Source organism: Rhincodon typus, chromosome 30, assembly GCF_021869965.1.
Source record: "Rhincodon typus isolate 14 chromosome 30, sRhiTyp1.1, whole genome shotgun sequence".
Lineage (NCBI taxonomy): Eukaryota > Metazoa > Chordata > Chondrichthyes > Orectolobiformes > Rhincodontidae > Rhincodon > Rhincodon typus.
In genome coordinates this window covers 16,383,188-16,404,544 of record NC_063361.1, presented here as the reverse complement: position 1 = coordinate 16,404,544, position 21,357 = coordinate 16,383,188, and the positions used below count along the sequence as shown (strand labels likewise).

At 40.7% G+C, this 21,357-nt stretch overlaps 1 protein-coding gene across 1 annotated transcript in view; it reads right to left on the bottom strand.

The window, feature by feature from the left end:
- asic2 (acid-sensing (proton-gated) ion channel 2) overlaps positions 1-21,357 on the bottom strand; it is a 416,856-nt gene that overhangs the window by 56,065 nt on the left and 339,434 nt on the right. Inside the window, exons 4-5 of the mRNA XM_048614808.1 lie at positions 9,308-9,458; positions 8,209-8,265 (exon numbers count right to left, since the gene is read on the bottom strand). Coding sequence (XP_048470765.1) covers positions 8,209-8,265; positions 9,308-9,458 — 208 coding nt within the window. The remainder of the gene's footprint in view (positions 1-8,208; positions 8,266-9,307; positions 9,459-21,357) is intronic.

The window sequence follows — 21,357 nt, the reverse complement described above, 5'->3', positions numbered from 1 at the left end:
TCTACTCAGAGTATTGCTGTATATTTATAGACAGCAGATGTGTAAAAGGGGTGCAAAGAGGCAAAAACATCAAACTTATACAATTATTCTGGTGGACAAAACAAACAAAGGCTTGAAAGAAATTGTTGATGGCTGTGCATTACCACAAGGCATTCCACAAACTAACATTCTGCAAATTTATAATTCCGGATTTGAAATAGCATAAATAAAATGTAGCCAGTTTAAATACTACATACACTTCATAACAGAGAAGAGACTTTGTTAGACAATTTCTCTGTCAGATGAAGAAAGGATAAAAAGAGTAAAGAGCATGAATAAATATGCATTTGTATAGAGCTTCAAAAACAAATCTCTTCCATCCCAGAGTATCAATTTAATCTAAAGGGACAACTTTCAACCTCAGCATCAACTTAAAAATTAATAGGCAGAATCTCACAGGGACCTGAAAGATGTGGGTCACAGTGAGATTTGTAGTAGAATTACACCAGACTATCTCGATGAGGGGAGCAATTCACATCTTTTTATGCATCTGCCAAGTGTCAAGGTGAGTTTCTTGCTAGGCAACAGCAAGTTACCAATTAAGGGGGATTTCAGCTTGTTAAACACATTGGTTATGCCACAACTTACCTCATTAATATACAGCTGCCTGATTTACCAAATGCGCTGACAAGTTAGAGATTAGGAGTTCTCAACAGGAAAGTCAGAGCAGGTACTTGGAAACTCCAGCTCATCTCTGGATGGGAGCAGCCTCTATGTTGTTCATGGTGAAACAACATCTCAGGGCATGCTCCATGGTCACCAGTCACATACACCCCTCTTGTGTAGAGACTGGCATCCAATATTTGCCAAACCCTCGTGATCATCATGGCACCCCTCCGATTCACTTACAGTACACTTAGGAAGCACAGATCTGCACTGCAGCAACCATCAGCAACTGACATTGAGAGGCTGCTGTAAGGACACTTTGCACACAGCGTCAGGCGCCCAGATTGGAACTGTTTGCTTGATCGCTAAGTACTCACTCACTTATCATCTGCCTGCATCATCTCAGCCCTCAAACAAGCTCTGGTACATGCATGAGTACATAAACAACATCTAATCTATCCATTTAAATTCTGCTGCTAGTAACGTGCAATAATAATGTAGAACATCTTCACAAATTAGGGACCTGTGTGTAAACACTTGAAAATTTAATTTTCAAAATAGGAAATGGAGTGTGGGTGCACTAAATTAGAATAATAACTGTGTATTGCACTGATGTAATCACCTTTATTGAAAGCTATGAAATGTTAGCAACTAAAAGGGAAGCTCTGGCATATTTACAACAATCCTGCAACTACACTACTGAATACATCTAAGGGATCTGTGCCCTTTCATCTTATAATATATGCAGGTTAACTGCTTGATAAAACAGCAGGGCCCATCCCCCAAGCACGCCAACTTCTTGCTTTCCTTAGTGAGGGCTGTGTCCTTTTCAAATTTAGCTTCCAAACTTCTGGGCTTCTCTTGATATTAAAACTATGTTCTTGGACTGTATTTTATAAAGCTTAGTTCATGTGTCCCTGATCTACTGCTCTGCTGCTTACATGTTAAAGTGGTGCACTAATGCACCTCTGCCCCACCTAACCCCACACAACCCTGCCACGGCAAGTTTTGCAAGACATGCCAGATCATCGACATGGAAACGACCATCACACCCACCACGTACACGGCAGATACTCATGTGACTCGGCCAATGTTGTCTACCTCATACGCTGCAGGCAAGGGTGCCCTGAGGCACGGTGTATTGGCGAGACCATGCAGACGCTATGACAACAGATGTATGGACACCGCGCAACAATCACCAGATTGTTGGGAAAGTTCCCTCCCAATGGGGGAGCACTTCAGCAGTCAAGGACATTCAGCCACCTCTCTTCGGGTAAGTGTCCTCCAAGGCGGTCTTTGAGATACACAACAATGCTGAATCACCGAGCAGAAACTGATAGCCGAGTTCCGTACCCATGAAGATGGCCTCAACCGTGACCATGGGTTCATGTCGCGCTATATGTAACCCCACCATACTGTTCTGTATTTGCAAAACCTTCCCTACTGCCCTGATTTGATATCATCACTTGATAACTTGTAATGATCTCTCCACCTTAATTAATAGGTACTTGTTGTTAATTAGGTTAGACCCTTGGCATGCAACTCTTATACTTATCATGTTATTCCAGCCATTTGGTTTGTCTCCAACACCACCTTATTTTTAATATTTTGTAATTATCTCTCTGCCCTGATTAATCGGATTATAGGTTTTCCCTTCACTTGCTATTCAGCTGTTGTCACTTTACTCACACTGTCTGACACTTTTGATCACCTACAGAGACTTGTTATTCTGCCCGTCGACGCTCCACTCACACCAGTTTTTTGATCTCTCTGCCTGTAAATTCTGTGCCTGTATGCTTCTCTTCACTTCACCTGACAAAAGGGGCAGCACTCTGAAAGTTTGTAATTTGAAATAAACCTGTTGGACTATAACATGGTGTGACCTCTGACCTTACATTTTAAAGTAAATTTGATCAGCTGACAACCCCTCCTTCATGGCAATTCACTGCTGGCCCTGTGACTGGTCCGCTGGTTCGAAGGTTCAGCTACAAACTGAAACCAGATACAAACTTCTTAGAATTGAGTTGACACCAAGTTTAGCTGCAGTCCTCTTCTGGCTTCAAACATTCTGCACATCTCCTGGATCTCCATTCCCACAGAGGAACTTTCATTCATACGTTCTCTTAAACCTTGCCATTTGAATAATTTCCAGTCTTTGCTCAACTGTCACACTCATTTCTGAACTTGGATAATTCATTGGATGCCCAATGGTGCCTCTGCCTCACCCAAGTCAACTTTTACTCACAATGGGACTTTTGACATTAACTCTGTACTTGCACTGAATGTTTCCTGTCTATAACATTCCAGCCCAGTCTCTGAATAGTCTGAGGTTTCTAACTGCACTGGAAGTCCCAACACAAAGACTCCTTGAGAATTGTCCAGGAAGTCTGAATGCTGTCTGGGACCCTCCAATAATAATATCTTAAACTGAGACTTGAATTTTGAGGTGCTTATCTGGATTGTTAACCAGGAACTGTTAAACAAAATTCTCCTCAACCCTGTGCCTAACCCTGATTTCAGACTAGCCCCCACCCCCTCACACTCTTGGCTACTCTTGTTCTACCCATTGAACCAAACCAACACCATCCCCTGACCCCGCCTGACACTCGGTTCAACGTGACTCACCTCTGACCTGACAACTCCTCCTGACCCACCTAACACAGTATCCACCTCACCCACCTAACACTCCTGCCTAACACCCTATCCTACAGCCACTGTACTCACTGGCCACCCTGCACCCAATGCCCACTCCACTCACCTCTCATTCACCTATATGTGGACTCCTACCCCTCCACCATCCTATTCTCCTGCTGCCCTAAATTCTTGCCAATTACCACACCCACTTATTCCCTTATGTATCCTATCCCCTTACCTAACTTCCCTGTCCCCTTACCCACTTAACTTATCCACCCTTATCCATCTCATCCTTACATACCTACCTTTACTCTGTGACTTTCAAAGAAGCTTTTAGGCATTTAAGTTCTTTACTTACCAGAATACCAGTAAAAGAGGGTGTGATTTCTGTGCGGATTTTCTGTATTACACCATCCAGGGTTTGCTGTAGTGTGGTGGTTCTGAAGGCCCTCCATCAGACAGTGGTTCAGGAAGATTAGAAGAAGCTAAATGTGTTTTATTTTGTTTGATTAGGTTCAAAAATAGGGTTTCTAGTCCAGATTGGAATTTAGGTCTCCTAATATTTTTAATTGGGTGTGTGTAACTGGAGTTTTCTCTGCATCCAGTCACATGCACAGATCCAAACCCATTTCTCCTACTTCCATCTTTATGAGTTTTCTTATCTTGTCATCATACCTTGTTTCATTGGCAAGGAAATTAGATATATTGCCCTGTCAAATCTATTCCAACATTCCTGCCAGAATCATGTGCTTATCCCTCTTAAATAAATCTGCTGTCTTTCTCTCGGCACCCTCCAAAGATCCCACTAAACCCCTGGAAACCAGCCATGGCTAATCCTGTCAATCTCCTTCCCATCCATTTCACCCCTCCCCAGGGTTAGCTCTACCAGTAGATCACCTCTCCCAACACCACCTTCCAGAATGTCCCTTTATCTGAGATCGAGGCCTTCACTATCTATGAGTTCATTATGTAGGATTGCATAAATGTCATGGTGTTTTGATGGAAATCTGATTAAGAGTTGATGACACCTTGCCACTAAATGAAGCCACGCAAGTTGGTTAGACCTCTCGCCATTTGTCCAGACGATCGCTGTGGAAGTGTGGCTCTGACCACCAAATAGGAATATAGGAGCAGGAGTAGGCCATTCAGCCCATCAAACCTGCTCCACCATTTAATAAGACCATGGCTGATCAAGCATTTCATGACCTTTTATCTATACTATCCCCATAACCTATTACACTACTGATAATCAAAATATTATCAACCACTACTTTAGATACACTCAATAGGAAAGTTTCTGTAGTTCTCTAGGGTATGGAATTCCAAAGATTTATCACTCGCTGAAGAAAAATGTTCTCCTCATCTTGGTCCTCAATGACATCTAGATCCACTTCCCCCAGTCCTCTTCAAGCATCTTACTGATCCAGGTACCCTGAAAATGCTATCAATAAGAGATGGTAATATAATGGTAATATCACTGGGCTAGTCAACCAGAGGTCAAAGGTAATGTCTTCGGGAGATGATTCCAATCCCACTATGGCAGCTGGTGCAATTTGGATGCACTCAATGCATCTAGAATTAAAAATGATTCCCAGTGATGATGACCATGAAACAATCAATAATTTTTGTTTGCTAATACCTTTTAGAGAGGGAATCCTGTCATTCACACCCGGTCCCATTGACAGGTGTCTCCACACTCACAGTAATTTGACTCTTCTTAACTGCCCTCTGAAAAAGCTGTGGAAACCACTTGGATAAAGGTCAATAAAGGATGCATAACAAACACTGGCACTCCACCGTCTCTGCTTTAAGTCACTTCTCATTCTTCCTGCTTTCAACCTTCATCTCAATTGATAAAATTATTTCTGTATTCACTCTCCTTCCTTAATCTCTCTCTTCATAAAAAAAACTCCCAAAGCCATATGCACCATCACCCCTTTAGCTTCACAATTCTATTTTGGTTTGCTTTTCCTTTTACTACTTCAGTCACAGGTATGGCTCCACATCCATGGCTGAGCACTTGACAAGAGGGACTGTAGAGTTGAACCTTATTTCTTTATTTTTCTGCCTTTATATTCTATGTTTTGATTTATATTTCTCTATTTTAAGATGGCACTGGAGAGTGGTGACACTATACAACATTTCTTACTGTATTTTGTCATAAACTACACATTGCAACAGATAAATCAAATCAAATTAAGGTAAGGCCATCTTTGATTGCTTCTTTGTATTGCTCTCAATTCATCTGCCCCGTTCTGTTCCTAACTGCACATGCTTGTGTGTGTGTGTTCCCAGAAATAGCCTTCTTCCAATTCATTTACAGCTGCACTTCCAAAATCGTAATTGAGAGTATACATCAGCTGCGCCTACCATCTGTATTATTGCCCCTTGTTCACCAGATCAAATTTCTCCAAGTTCCTCCTTCTTAAAGTCTGCTGCCTATATCTTAACTCATATCAAGATCCATATTCCAACCCCTTCCACCAGGCAGGAGATACAGAAGCCTGAACATACACACCAACAGGTTCAAGAACAGCTTCTTCCCAGCTGTTATTAGACTGCTGAATGGACCTCTCTAATTTCAAATAATGTTGGTCTTTCTAATGTTGTTCTTGCTTTGTGCACCTCCTGTGCAGCCATACCCTGCATGCCTTGCTCTGTCTAAGCACCCTATGATCTGTATGTCCTTGTTTGCTATGATCTGCCTGTGCTGCTCGCAAAACAAAACTTTTCACTGTACTTAGGTACATTTGACTATAATAAAATCAAAATCAAAATCAAATCATCTCTGTGTTGGCTGACCTCAGTCAAGCAATATCTCAATTTAAAAATTCTCATCCTTGTTTTTCTTGTCAAGGCCTTGCCCTTCCCTATCTGTCATCTCCTCCAGTCCTACAACCCTCTGGGATATCTGTGCTCCTCTAAATCTGGCCTCTCGTGCATTTTCATGTAATACTACTGATGGCTATGCCTCTAGCTGTCTAGGCCCCTAACTTGAGAATCCTCTCCCTGAATATCTTCACCTCTCTATCTGATCTACCTGCTTTAATACATGTTTCAAAATATACCTAAGCTTTTAGTCACCTAACATATCTTTTGTGTTTGGATGTCATACTTTCATTTTATAATGCTTCTATAAAGCACTGAAGGCACTACATAGGTATAAGTTGTTGTGTTGTTCAGTCCTGAACTCAAACTCACAAGTGAATTGTCCTTTGTGTTCTGGTCGATATTCGTCTCTCAATCAATATCACAAAACAGATTATCTGGTCATTGTGGTAGGATCTTACTGAGGTTGCAGACACAGGTGAATTTCTCCTCATAACAATGAACAACAACCTCTTTAACTATATACATAACTGGGTAGGAAGGAGTGTTTCCATAACTGTATAGGCTTGGTCACAGTTCCATGTGTACATATTCCATTTCTCCCTGTCAACAGCCATCACTGACATCAGTCTCATTAGTATAATTGGACTTAACCGTTATCCTAGAGGCATTATCACACACCCTGTGTATCAGCATAAATCCCACCTTTTCCTATTTACCATCAATTCTGAAGAAGGATCATTGGACTTGAAACCTTAACTCTACTTTCTATTCACAGATGCTACCAGAACGGCTGTGTTTCTCCAGCAATTTCTGCTTTCGTATCACATTGTTGTTGGTTGTTTAACCTGTTAGAATTGACTGAATCATATAAGGCACATTTGTCTGCATCTTGCACTTGTATCAGTCGTGGCTCAGTTTGAAGCATTCTAACTAGAGTCAGGAAAGTTCCAGGTTGAACAAACATTCCAGGACTTGGGTCCAAAAATCAGTGCTAAAACTTGAGTGAGAGAGGTGCTGAAATTCAGATGCGATATTAAACCAAAGCCCTGTGAACTTTCTCAGTTACTTATGAAATATCTCAGGTTATTATCTTGCAGAGGTCCAGGGGCATTGTCCCCAGTCTCTTTGGCAATATCTATCCCTTAGTCAACCTCACAAAAAATCAGCTGAGTGCAAACTTATTGCCATGTTTCCTGTATTACAAAAATGATTATACTTCAGAAGTACTTGATTGGCTGTAAAGCACATCTAGTAGTTGCGAAAGGCAATATACAAATGTAATTCTTTCTTTACTGTCAAAGCTGAACACTATTCAAAGCTTTCAAGGCATCAAGGTGAACAAAATAGATACAGAGAAACTACTTCTTCTGGTTAAAGTCTAGGACAAGGAGGCATAATCTAAAAACTAAAAACATCACTTTCACAAGTGAAATGAGAAAACCATCCTTACCATCAAAGGATGAGGAATTCTGGACTAACTTTCTCAAGCAACAGTTAATGCTAGGGCAACTGTAAATTTTAATTCTGAGATTGATTAATTTTTGTCATCCACATGTATTGACGGGCTGAGGGACCTGTCGTGAGGGCCTCACTGTTCACCCATCACCCCATGTTCCCTTTTCTACATTGATTTCCCATTAAGCAACACCTTCATTTTAAAATTCTCAGTCTTGTTTTTAAAATATCTTATGGGCTTTTCCTTCCTTATTTCTGCAATCTCCTCCAACCCCACAACATTCAAGTTATTTGTGCTCTTCCAACTCTGAATTCGGGAACATTCCTGATTTGAATTGCTCCATTATTGAGCTGTATTTCCAGCTAACCAAGGCTCCTAGCTCTGGAGTTCCTTCCCTAAATCGCTCAGCTTCTCTTCCACTCTTTCTTCCTTTCAGACACTCTTCAATATTGGTTCTTTGGCCAAGCCTTTGAACACCTGTGTTAATATCTTTTCATGCAACTCTGTGCCAAATTTGATAACACTCCTGTGAAAGTGCCTTGTGAGTTTACTAATGTTATCAGCACTATAAAATTGCATATTATTGTTGTTAATGCCTAGTATTATGCCCAGTCTAACAAGCTGAAGGGGAACCAACTCACCTAATGTCGGCTCTGCACATTCCTTGTACTGTTCCGGAGTGCAGTAGTGTGCATCACCTGCAATGAACAACATAGAATGATCTGAAACTCTGAATATTCCATGATCTTCTTGTGATCATTTTAGATACAGAAAAATATAAAACATCTGTTTCTTCACTGTGGCAGTCCAGTTTCTGTGATTGGTTCAGATGCATTGATTTTTATAACACAGGCAGATCCCAGTTTCCTGGAAATTGCTCATTAGTGGTCAATCCAAAACTAATCCCATTGCTCTTCTCTCCTCATAGCTCTGGATCTTCCCCAGTTTCAGAAATTCATCTACTTTACCCTGAAGATACAATATTCTTTGATCCAAACCATCCTTGTGCTGTACACAGAGCTCTCGAAATCCATGTAATAACTGTCATCTTAGATCACAATCCTGTGAACTTTGGATAATCATCAAATCTGCAGACTATAAATGCAATTCTTAAAGTTTGCTATGGTCTAACTGTCAAGTGAGAATAAAGGATCCCGGGTCACTGTAGCTAATCTAAGTATAGATTTAATGAATTCCAAACATGTATTGGATTCAGTGGTTTAACATTTCCAGCAACTGAAACATCTTTTGCACAAGTTATGGATTTGTAAAAATAAATTAGCAAAGAGGGTGTGTAGATGAGTGCATGAAGCACAAAGCCAACTAAATAAATGAGCAACTCTCTGACAGACAGAGTTCAACACAAGACTTTTCACTTTGGACATAAGAAAGATAAAGTGGAATGTTTTCTTGATGTTGAGAGGTTCTGACCCGCTCTTATAGCTGCAATACAAATACAAGTAGTGGTTCAGTATCTGTTGGCAAGATGTAGATAGTGGGGGTCTAGGTAAAGGTGATGCCATTGAATGTCAAGGAGTGATGATTAGATTCTTTCTTGTTGGAGATAGTCATTGCCTGGTATCTTTGTGACATGAATGGTACTTGCCACATCACAGCTCAAACCTGGATATTGCAGCCTATAAAGCAGCACAATTATTATTTCAATTTATTTTATAACTACCAGAATGCCACTCAGAAGATTGTGAAACAGTAAAAGCAGAAACTTGGGCTCCCGCTCACCTGGCATATGTACCATTCGACAGTTGCAGTTCTCCACGAGGTACCTTGTTTCACAGTCAATCCTACAAGCTGTGATGCTATAGCTTGGGAAAAAGTCAGTGTTGACAGCTGAAGACTGACAATCTCCCCAAGGTGGTGGCAGGTATATCAGCTGCAAGCAGAAACATACCATGATTAACCTTTCCAACAAAATCCTAAACTGAATTGAGTCACCACTCAATATTACAATAATCACCTGATACAGCTTTATGGTTAGGTTCATTTTAGCAATATTGACTTTCTATAATATTTAACAAGGTTTTTAATTCTGGTAAACTTGCAAAGGATATAAGTGATATTGTTTAGGCCTAGGGGTGAACAGCAGCTAAAAACAAAAATCAGCAGTTTTCAATTTTCAATTTCTCCTAGGATCTCTTGTGAACACAAGAATGGTAAAGGAGATGAACATTAACTTACAAAGCCCTGCTCTTCAAGGAACCCCTTCTCAAATAAGACACGCCATGAACCCAAAGCTGTTCAACTCTCCAACTTTGCATCAGCCTTTACTTTCAAGGGAAAAATTTTGCAGCTTTATTGAGTTACTCAGAGCCATGCAGGAAGTGATAGCAACTGCAAATTTCAACGTTTCCACATCATAAACAGTAATTACATGATGATTAAATTGTGAAAGTAATTCTGGACATTGTTCAATAGTTAATCATTACTTGCAAGAAATTGACTTAGGTTTTCCCAACATTAACACCAATTTCCCGGTTAGACACTTTAATTTGAAATTGGTTAATGCTGCTGTTAAAATAACACTTAATAGAAAATATGGCTGAACAATTCTTGATCAGACTTCCAGAAAATCAAGCTACCAGGCTAACGTCATCAAGGAAGAATACAGAGAGCACTGAGACAGATACTCTGCTAACGATGGAGGATCAATGTTAATTATCACCATTGTCTATCAGTGAATAAGGTTTACTTGCTTTGCCTACTTGCCACCTACTCAAAACAGCTAAAATTAGAATATATGCATTTAAGCACTGTTAACTTAATGGGATCTGGATGACAACATGCTAATGTTTACGAGCCAGGCCTAATCAGATTGAATAGGCTGAGCTTCCTTTCTTGCGGAAAGAGACAGATAATGGACGAGCGAACTGGTTTCATAAGGGAAATGTAGAGAAGATGTTTCCACATTTAAGTGCATGAAGGGCAGGCCTGATGAATCACGAGATCTCTTCCTGCCCTCCCTTTTCAGACAATGAGAAAAAGTTGACAAAAACCAGGAACATAAAATCAACATCATTGGTATGTATGTATAGGCAGAATTAGTGCAGTCTTGGGCACATCAAAGCTTAGTATAATGCTTCATGTCCATGGTTTAGTCTACTTGTGCTCTATGTTGTTGTATAAATCCATTAGGCTTTGAAAGGGTTAATTCTGAGGACAGCATTAAGCACTAGCCAACATGTCACCCTTGTATCTATGTGGGTTTCCTCCCGGTGCTCCAGTTTCTTCCCACAGTCCACAGATGTGCAGGTTAGGTGGACTGGCCATGCTAAATTGCCCATAGTGTCCAGGAATGTACAGGCTAGGTGGATTAACCATAAGAAATGCAGAGTTACAGGGATAGGGGTGGGTCTGGGTGGGATGCTCTTCGGACAGTCAGTGTAGACTTGATGGGCCAAATGGTCTGCTTTCACACAGTAGGGATTCTATGATTCTATATGAACATAAATGGGAGAATAGTTTTGAATCTTGAAGGAGTAAGTCCTAACACTGCAATCTCACGAATAATGTGTACCATAGTGATGTAATTTTTACCAAGTTAATGTCTGCAATAAACTATTTGTTTAAGACAAGAGCCTTTCTTCTTATCAGATTACAAGCTGGTTGTTCTCTACCACACTAGACCTGCTAGGCTCTGTTGATCCTTACAAGGAAAGAGGTGGTGGCAACAAATCTACCTACGGTATCTTTTACCAAGATGTGCCATGGTGAGGATATACCATATGACATATTTCACTGTTTAATAGCCTGGACATTACCCACAGTGAGGTCTTGTGGTGCAATGGGTGTGGTCCCTACCCCTCAGTCTCAGCTCTGGGTTCCAGACCTGCCTCAGGACCTAAAAACCCTTCTCACACACATCAATGCCAGGCAGTAAGAGGAGAGATTCCCAGTCTGTCACATGTTAGAAAGAAAGTTACAGCTTCCACCAGATCAGGATCCATAGCTCCAGGCCAAAACACAGATGTGAAAAGTACATATGGCCACAACGACTCAAACTTCTTGAGCAGACTTCAACACACACCCTGGCAGCATTACTTTTTGCTGTGATCTAGCACTAACTCATGGCAAACACATGAATTTCTCTCAATTTACCTTCCTGTGATTTTATAAGAATATTATCCTGCTCTGAGCTACATCTTGCTCATAAATTCACACTCCTGCTTTTGCTCAGGGCTAGTCCTTTGAACCTGTTTTATAATTTAGATAAACATGCCAACTCAAACTGACAGATTCACATTTCTGATGATCTCAGTGAAAAACTCTGAAATCTCTCAGCGTGGATTTTTGACACAGTTTTGCTCTGGAATATATAATCACACGGAACAATTTTATGTTATCTACAGTGACTTTCAAAAAGGAGATTTGGTCTCACTGAAATTCACTTCTGTGCCTGTTTAATCTCTAACATAATGCGTCAGAAGGTTGTATGACAATTCCACAATTGAATGCTACCAAGGGTTTCAGTCTAGAATAAGGAAAAATGCAGCATACCAGACCAAAAGCCCATGGCAGGGAAAAATATTAAACAAAAAAAAGGAGTTACTCATATCTTATTTTAATAAATTTGAATTGTTTTGATTGGCACATCTCCCTGAATCCTTCTTAACTTTCACCTGCTCCCAGACTCATTCCATATTAAAATATCCATGAAATGCTCAGACTAAATGTGGTTATGGATTCTGGTACAAATTCTCTGGAGGTTCTGGCTATATCCATCAAAATAATTTGCACATCCAACAATACCACTATGCTTACTTTAGCCTGAGGTGTATAGTTGGAATACAGTAAGATGGCCTGCTATATGGAATCCACTTACAGTGGTCTGGAAGGGTTGGGTCATAAACATTTCAGCCCAAGGTTATGAGACACAGCAAGCTGATCTGGCACCTGGCATAAATAATTGAATTCGTAGCGCAGATATTGAGCTTAGGCCTCAGGATATGAATGAGTTGTAACACAGCAAGCCAATCTGCTGTAATCTAATTGAAACATGCTGCATGGAACAGCAGTGCTATCCTAGAGGCTTGCTAATATAACTAGGGAATGAATGAAATACCACATACATCTTTTACTCCTCCAATCTTGTACTAATCCTGAGATAGAGGTCACCTCCCCAATACATTCAACATGCCTGGCTTGCCTCAATGTCCTTCATACTTAACTAAAGTCACTACTGTAACATTGGAGCCATACTGTATTCTCTAAAAAAAACTCTCTTTTTTTGAAAGCTTTTAATAATTACCCCAATTTCTGATCAGGACAAGTTTAGAGAATTGACTGGGGTAGCATATGCTTCCTGTAATCTTTTGTTTCTAAGAGCTCAACATTCTTATAATCCCTTTAGTTAATGAAACAAACCAGGAGCATGATTAAAAAAAATGTATGATCAGCCACATAAGGAGATGTGCGGTCAGATAACTGAAAGCTTGGTCAATGAGGTAGGCTTTTAGAGGGGTAGTGACACACAAGAGATGGACGGCTGTAAAGAAGGAACACCAGAGCTTGGGGCCTAGGTAACTGATGGTGTAGCCACCACTGATGGAGCGATTATAAATGGGAACGTACAAGAAATTAAAATTACAGGACTGTAGATATCTTGAACAGTTGCAGGAGGTTGAACAGATAGGAAAGGGTAAGGCCATAGAGGGATTTGAAAGCAAGTGTAAGACCTAAGTCTGGCCAGAAAAAGGCTGATGGGTATTTGGTTTGGTTGGGTATCTCACATGGAGCACCCAGTGATGTTTCCACTAGCTCTCCAGCTGATCGGCAAGATTCCAATCGCTCACATTAAATCCCAGGCTCTTACTCACAGGATGAAATTTTTGTTTGAGTCTAAGTGTGGAAATGGGCATAATAGCAGGAGGCACTTTTGCTCAGGGGTCAGTTTGGATGTTACCAATCGATTACATTTTTCTCAGCTCATTAGATACTTATGCATGGGCTAAAATGCCAAATTTTGTGGGCAGGAAGTTCTGATACCTGCTGGAACATTCAGGGTTCCACTATTTGGGCACCTTTTAAATACGGGACTGGAAAGCTCTTGACTCTTTGCAATTCAGGAACATCACTCAAGGACAGCTCATCTCTGGTATTCATCCCTGGAGATGTTAAAGACCTGGAAAAAAGGACCAGGCTTTAGTGATGTCTTTCTAGAGGTTTTTCTCAAGGCTTTTGTGGAGAGAAGGGAAGTTCTTTTCACTATGGATGGCAACCAGAGGCTATCCCAATTGATGAAGGCAGCTTACTGCACTTTGCCGGGTTTGTACCATTATCTACTCAATGCTTCATACTCCCTTGAATGTGAATTGGCATTGCAAAGTTCCCACCACACAGGACTCTCAGGCAAGAGGGTGGGTATCAGGCCTCTCCATTAGATGCCTCACATGCAGTCAATGTCTGTCACTTCATTGCACTGGCTAGTATAGCACAACTTGCACCACATTGGTACTGCCTTTCATACATCTGCCAGGATTCACACTTAAAACTTAAAAGGGGTTGGAACATTTAGCAGCTTGTGCACCATACATTGACCTTACATCCATCCAGGAGAATGTACACATCTGATAGCCTTTCCCGAATGGCTTCCATGGGACAACGACACACCCACAAAAGGTGACCCACAGAGTTGAGCTCTTTTTTTGAGTTCAACTCCACTTTCCTTCCACTTTGGGTTTGTTGGAGTCAACTGGTGTCTCTGCCTCACTTGGGCAAGCTTGTTGACCCAGATAGGGTTCACCCCGAACATGTAAATTTTCGGTAAAAAAACGTCTAGTTATGAAGAAGCAATGTTACTGAAGCTATGTGTACTCACTGGAGTGTGGAGGAAGTAATCTACTTATCTGGTACACATCTTTTATATATATATAATGAATATGGGTCAGGTTTGTGAGCATTTGTATTTAACTAACAAGACTGTGTTTGTGAATATAACAACAGTGGGTGGAGTTTTAAAGAGTTTTCATGACCTTGTATTGAATGAAAAACAGGTTCCTGATGAGAAAGATCAGGAAACCTGCCCAGCCTTGAACAGTAAAATCTAATGCACCATTGGGGAACTGATTTTTTTGTCTCATGTTGCTCTGAGGTTCGCTTGCCCGCCCTTCTGACAGTTCCAGGCAGGTATAGAAAATTCTGCTCTCGATTTCAACACTGACATATGATGATTCCGACCTTCAGCATTTTTTTTGACCAGCATAGAAACAGTGATCTTCATTCTTGCTCCTGTCACACTTCATGTGAGTTACATTGCTACGTTAATGGGATGTAAGTCTCCTTAAGCGGGGAGGCCCCATTTATGCCCTTGTTTGCTGGAATTCATTCTATCAAGGCAATGTTTCCAGCAATCATTTCATCAAAATGACACCCAGCTGTATTAATATTTCTGTCAGTTCTGTCTGCCAGCTTTGGCTCAGTGATAAATTTCTCACTCCGAGGCAAAATGCCCTGGGTTCAAGATCTACTCCACAGACCTCAACACACAAATTTAGTTAATAGTCCTTTGAAATGGGATCGAACTATATTGTTTACCCTGCTGGGGAACTGGGAAGTTTCAGAAGCATGTTTGTTAGTCGATCTTTACTGTAGCCACTGTGTATTTATATCCGATTTCCAAAGGAAGACAACCAACATCTGTTTACTCCAGCTCAACTATTTAAAGCTCCTCCCCTGCCAGGATGAGACTTGTAACATTCTGCAAGTTTAAGCAGAGCTAGAAGCTGCAGTGACGGATTCAGAACAATGCAAGATAGCTTTGCATTTTACTGATGCCTCCAAATGAGGATTTGATGAGCTGTAAAGGGTTGCAGGGAGATTCTGATCCCTACCTATGGGAGGAAGCGGACTGCCTTAGAGTGAAGAAGTTAAAGCCAGAAGCTGCTGATAAGTTTAGGTTGGGAGAGTGATGCTATGCCCCTAGATTAATTGCCAGAAGACATTTAATGACCTAATTAGGGAAGGACACGAAAGTTGCATGACCCATTCAAATATATTCTTTTAATGTGTCTAACCCCAAACATCCTTACTCTGCATTCTAATCAACTCCTGCACATCACTCTTTATGCCAACTTAGCTTGCAGGTACACTCACACCTCCCCTTGTAGCCACCTCCACACTTCTCCATTTGAACATCCAGCACTGCCATTCACACCCATCTGAATGTACCGTCACACTGATGACCCTCAATCAATGTCGTCGCCCATTTCGTAAATGCTTTTCATTTCACACCAGCACTTATTTCTTTCCTTTCAAGAGAGGAGAGAATGGAACAACAGGAAGAGGCTGAGAATCAGTGATGACCCTCTGTCCATTTCCATAATAAGGGCTACAGAGTAGGAAGCACTGGAGTGAAGATGAGTCGGCGGCCATCAGTGATTGAAAGATTCAGCTATCTGATGTTAAAATTAAAAAAAGAAAATCAGACAGCCACATGGCATGCAACACTTACCAAATCATAAAGTCATAGAGTTGTACAGCACAGAAACAGACCCTTCGGTCCAACTCGTCCATGCCAAACGAATATCCCAAATAAATCTAGTCCCATTTGCCAGCATTTGGCTCATTTCCCTCTCAACTCATCCTATTCATATATCCATCCAAATGCCTTTTAAATGTTGTAACTGTACTAGCCTCCACCACTTCCTCTGGCAGCTCATTCCATTCATGCACCACCCTCTGCATGAAATGTTGTCCCTTAGGCCCCTTTTAAATCTTTCCCTTCTCATTTTAAACTTATGCCCTCTAATTTTGGGTTCCCCAACTCCAGCGAAAAGACCTTGTCTATTTACCCTATCCATTCCCCTCATGATTTTATAAACGTCGGTAAGGTCACCCCTCAGGCTCCGACGCTCGAAGGAACATAGTCCCAGCCTATTCAGCTTCTCCCTATAGCCCAAACCCTCCAACCCTGGCAACATCCTTGTAAATCTTTTCTGACCCCTATAAAGTTTCACAGCATCCTTCCTATAGCAGGGAGACCAGAATTGCATGCAGTATTTCAAAAGTGGCCTAACCAATGTCCAGTATAGCTGCAACGTGACCTCCCAACTCCTATACTCAATGCACTGACCAATAAAGGAATGTATACCAAATGCCTTCTCCACTATCCTGTCTACCTGCGACTCTACTTTCAAGGAACTATGAACATGCACTCCAAGGTCTCTTTGTTCAGTGACACTCCCCAGGACCTTACCATTAAGTGTAGAAGTCCTGTCCACTGATTGGCCTTTCCAAAACGCAGCACATCACATTTATCTAAATTAAACTCCATCTGCCACTCCTTGGCCCATTGGCCCATCTGATCAAGGTCCCGTTGTACTCTGAGAAAACATTTTCAGCTGTCCACTACACCTCCAATTTTGGTGTCATCTGCAAACTTACTAACTGTACCTCCTGTGTTCACATCCAAACTATTTACATAAATGACAAAAAGCAGTGGGCCCAGCACTGATCCTTGTGGCACAATGCTGGTCACAGGCCTCCAGTCTGAAAAGCCACCCTCCACCATCACTCTCTGCCTTCTACCTTTGAGCCAGTTCTGTATCCAAATGGCTAGTTGTCTCTGATTCCATGTGATCTAATCTTGCTAACCAGTCTACCATTAGGAACCTTGTAAAATGCCTTACTGAAGTCCATATACTATGTCTACTGCTCTGCCCTCATCAATCCTCTTCGTTACTTCTTCTAATAACTCAATTAAGTTAGTGAGACACGATTTCCCACACACAAAGTCAAGTTGACTATACCTAATCAGTCCTTGCCTTTCCAAATAGATGTAATCCTGTCCCTCAGGATTCCCTCCAACAACTTGCCCACCACCGATGTCAGGCTCACAGGTCTATAGTTCCCTGCCTTTTCCTTGTCACTTTTCTGAAATAGTGGCACCACATTATATAACATAGAACATAGAACAGTACAGCACAATACAGGCCCTTCGGCCCATGATGTTGTGCCGAAATTTTACCCTAAACCTAATGTCTACCTAACCTCCACCCCCACCTTATACTATCATCCATATGCCTATCTAATAGCCGCTTAAATGCCCCTAATGAGGCTGACTCCACTACCCTCTCCGGCAATGCATTCCACGCCCCTACCAGTCTCTGAGTAAAGGATCTACCTCTGATGTCTCCCCTATATCTACCTCCACTCACTTTAAAACTATGCCCCCTCATAATAGCTACCTCCACCCTAGGAAAAAGTCTCTGGCTGTCCACTCTATCTATATCCAACCTCCAGTCTTCTGGCATCTCACTTGCGGCTATCAACGATATAATACTCATGTTGACTTGATGTCAGAGGCCTTCGAAATGCAATGACTTATAGCCCTGTTACCCTGACCGTTCCAATTAATATCCTTCCTCTCCCATTGGTTCATCTAGTGTTTGGCAGAAGATGGTGCAGGAGGACGGTGAAGAATCCTTAGGGGGGGGGTGACTCACTTTGATGATGCACCATCATACAATGCATGCAGACCACCCACCAGCTCAGATACATACATGTCGGGGGGACCAGCAAGAGACCATAGTTTGTCAGTCAGGATAGGATGCTCCCAGCCCTGCGCAGCTGGAGCAGTTGCTAAGTCTCAAAGGTCATTGACAAAGAGGGTGACTGTGGAGTACTGACCTTGGCAACGCAAATGCAGTTTCAAATCATCATGAGATGTAGAGTGACTGTGGCATAGAAGAAGGTTTTTTGGTCATTCAAGTGTGGAATAATTCCTGTAGCCCTGAAAATTTATTCCTCTCAAAGGCCCATCTAATTTCCTTTGAAATCATCGGCCATCTCCACTTGCACCACCCTTGTCGTCTTTAATTCTGTTTTTAATCAAGTGTTATTAGTCTTTTATATATTGCTATGCTTGGTGATTAATAACCAACAACATAAATGCTAACTTCTCAAATTAGTATTTCTTTTGTTATCCCTAGTCTGGATTACCCTCTCCTGAAGCAGATGATATTTCACAAAGTAACTATGGTAGCAGAATCAGGCAAGAGCCAGCTTTCAAACATCTCCCCACCAGTTTCTGTTTAAATCATTAATGCGGTAATAGCAAGGAGCAGGTTTGTATTAAGGAGACGTACAAAACACAAAAAAAATCTGGTCATATAATGATATCACTATCTGATTACAGCAACACCTCCAGAGCTTCTTTAGGTAATCTATGAACTACATTCGTGAGTTGGACTTTTGAATATCACCATTATATCCATGTGTTAAGTACTGTGAGGATAGAACATAGACATTGTTAACTCAAAAGGATCACTGTTCCAGACTTATAATTTAAAAGGACCAATCAAAAGCTGGCATATTTCTACATATTAAAGAATGATTTGCGATGCTAACGAGGCAATATGATCAGATTTAGACGTTCCTTTAAAATGATCCTTGTTTGGAAAAAGATTTCTATTCCATCTTCTCATTAAACTTGCTCAAGATGTTTTCAGTGCCCTGCTTGTTCTTAAGAACAGAATCAAATGAAATTGAATGTAACATTCCTGCTAGCTTTCCCATAAAATTTCCATCGCAGCATTAAATTGCTGCAACGCAATTTTTTAACATTAACTATCCAACGTAAGTGTTTTACTGAATGTGATTCTGTAGATAATTGGATAATGGAGCAACTCTGCATACTTCCAGGTAATGCAACGTTCAATTTGAGAGCATTTTGATAGAAAACCAAACCAGATTGCAGGCATGTGTATCCTGAAATGTCGTGACCCACTCTGATCATTTAAAGTTTCTGTTATACTGAGTAATGTGGTTAGGGCAATACATGCCACAGAAATGGAGAGCTGAATTTGAATTCTAGGTTGTGGAAATTGATGATTTTCAAAATTCAGAGTGAATGCACCTAAATACTCGTCATAGAAACACAGTTTGAATACCATGTCCTTTCCAATTCTTTCCTGTAAGCCCCTAGACTTGAAGGTGAACACATATCTGCAAAAATCCTTTCCCTTTTCTGCATGTTCTGGGCACTGCCAGATGACAGGTTTCAATGAGGTCACTGGCTCAATGCAGGAATGAGCAACATTGCTGAGCCTGAGTAGTGTCATGAATAGGGTGACAGGAAAGACAGCCTGTTACATCTTCCCTTCTTTGTTATCCTGTGCCGTATATATTTCACTATCTAAGAAAGTAGATACTTGTCTTCCCAGAGGCAAAGATGACACCTGGAAAAATCCAACTGTACACTGAGGTCTTACAACTCTGTGACTCATCTTTTTAAAGCTCCAATATGTAGCTCGGCAACCAAACCAAAACTACACTCCCACAGAAAAATAAGGGGAAATAAGACAAAAACAATACAATCTACCTGTAGTGGAAATATTTGCAGCACTATTAATTTACTTCTGGCTGTAAGTACAGTGCAAGTGACTTTTATGTTCCCGGCTTTTATTTAAATCTACTCTTTCTCATCCTCCAACATTAGCGTATGTCAATTATGTTTTCATGTATTGCTCATTCCTTTGACTTTTATGCTTATATGCCAGTGAATTCAGCGCTAATGCACACATAATACAACTCAATATATTTATTCATTAGAATGGAAACGTCTTTCTTAAGTATGAGCTTAGCTGACACTGAAAGCTATAATTTGCCATCCAAACACAAAGTGCACTTAGGCCAGATTAAATGACCCTAATTTCCATTTTTTTGTATATCCATGTAAATGATTATTAATTTTTCAGTCTGAACACTTCATTATTCATTAACCTTTAAAGTCTCCTCACTCTGAATGTAAGGTTAAGGTTTTAAATTGCTCAATCAGTGGGAAATAAACTGGCATTTTTCAAAATGGATATATTTGCACTGCAGCATATTAAGTATCTATTCCTAACATAAATTCTTACCTGGCTAAAGAGAAACTGGCTTTGCAGAAATTGTCCTCTAAAACTTCCATTGTTATTCCACTAATCAAGTAAGTTTATAATCAATAAGTCCCTCTGATTAGTAAACATTCCTATTTTTCATTTAAACCTTTTTTTAAGGATGGAAAGAAAAGTACTACCATTAAAAGGCAATTATAAATAAATACTTACTTAATCTTCCATTTTATAAAGCGTTGAATTTAAGTGAAGTTAGATTCATAGAATCATAAAATTTCACAGTACAAAAGGAAGCTATTCGACCCATTGTGTCTGTACCAGCTCCGAAAGAGCTACCTAGCTAACCTTACTCTCCAGCCCTTTCTCCATAGCCCTCTAAATTTATCACTTTCAAATATGTATCCAGCTTCCTTTTGATACCCCCTATGGAACCTGCCTTCACCATTCTCCCAGGCAGCATATTCCAAATCCTAACAACTCTCTGAGCAAAGAAGTTTCTCCTCATCTCATTCCTAGCTCTCTTGCTGACAATCTTGTAATTGTGACCCCTAGTTACTGACATACCAACTCGTGGAAACAGAATATCCTTCTTTACCCTGTCAAAATTGTTCATAATTTTGAACACTTCAATAAGGTCACCTTCTATGCTCCAAGGAGGATAAGCCCAATTTGTCTAATCTTTCCTTATATCTAAAAGCCCTCATTTCTGGTATTATTTCAGTAAATTTTCTTTGTAGTCTCTCCAGAGCTTTAATATTGAAAATCATTTGACAGGTTTCGGCCCATTTGGCCAACTTGTCAATATCCTTCCAAAGTCACTCAGCTTCATCCTCACATTTCACTATTCTCCCTAGCTTGGTATCATCTGCAAATTCAGAAATTTTGCCCTCAACACCCAGCTCCAAATCATTGATATAAATTAAAAACAAAAGGCAAATCTCA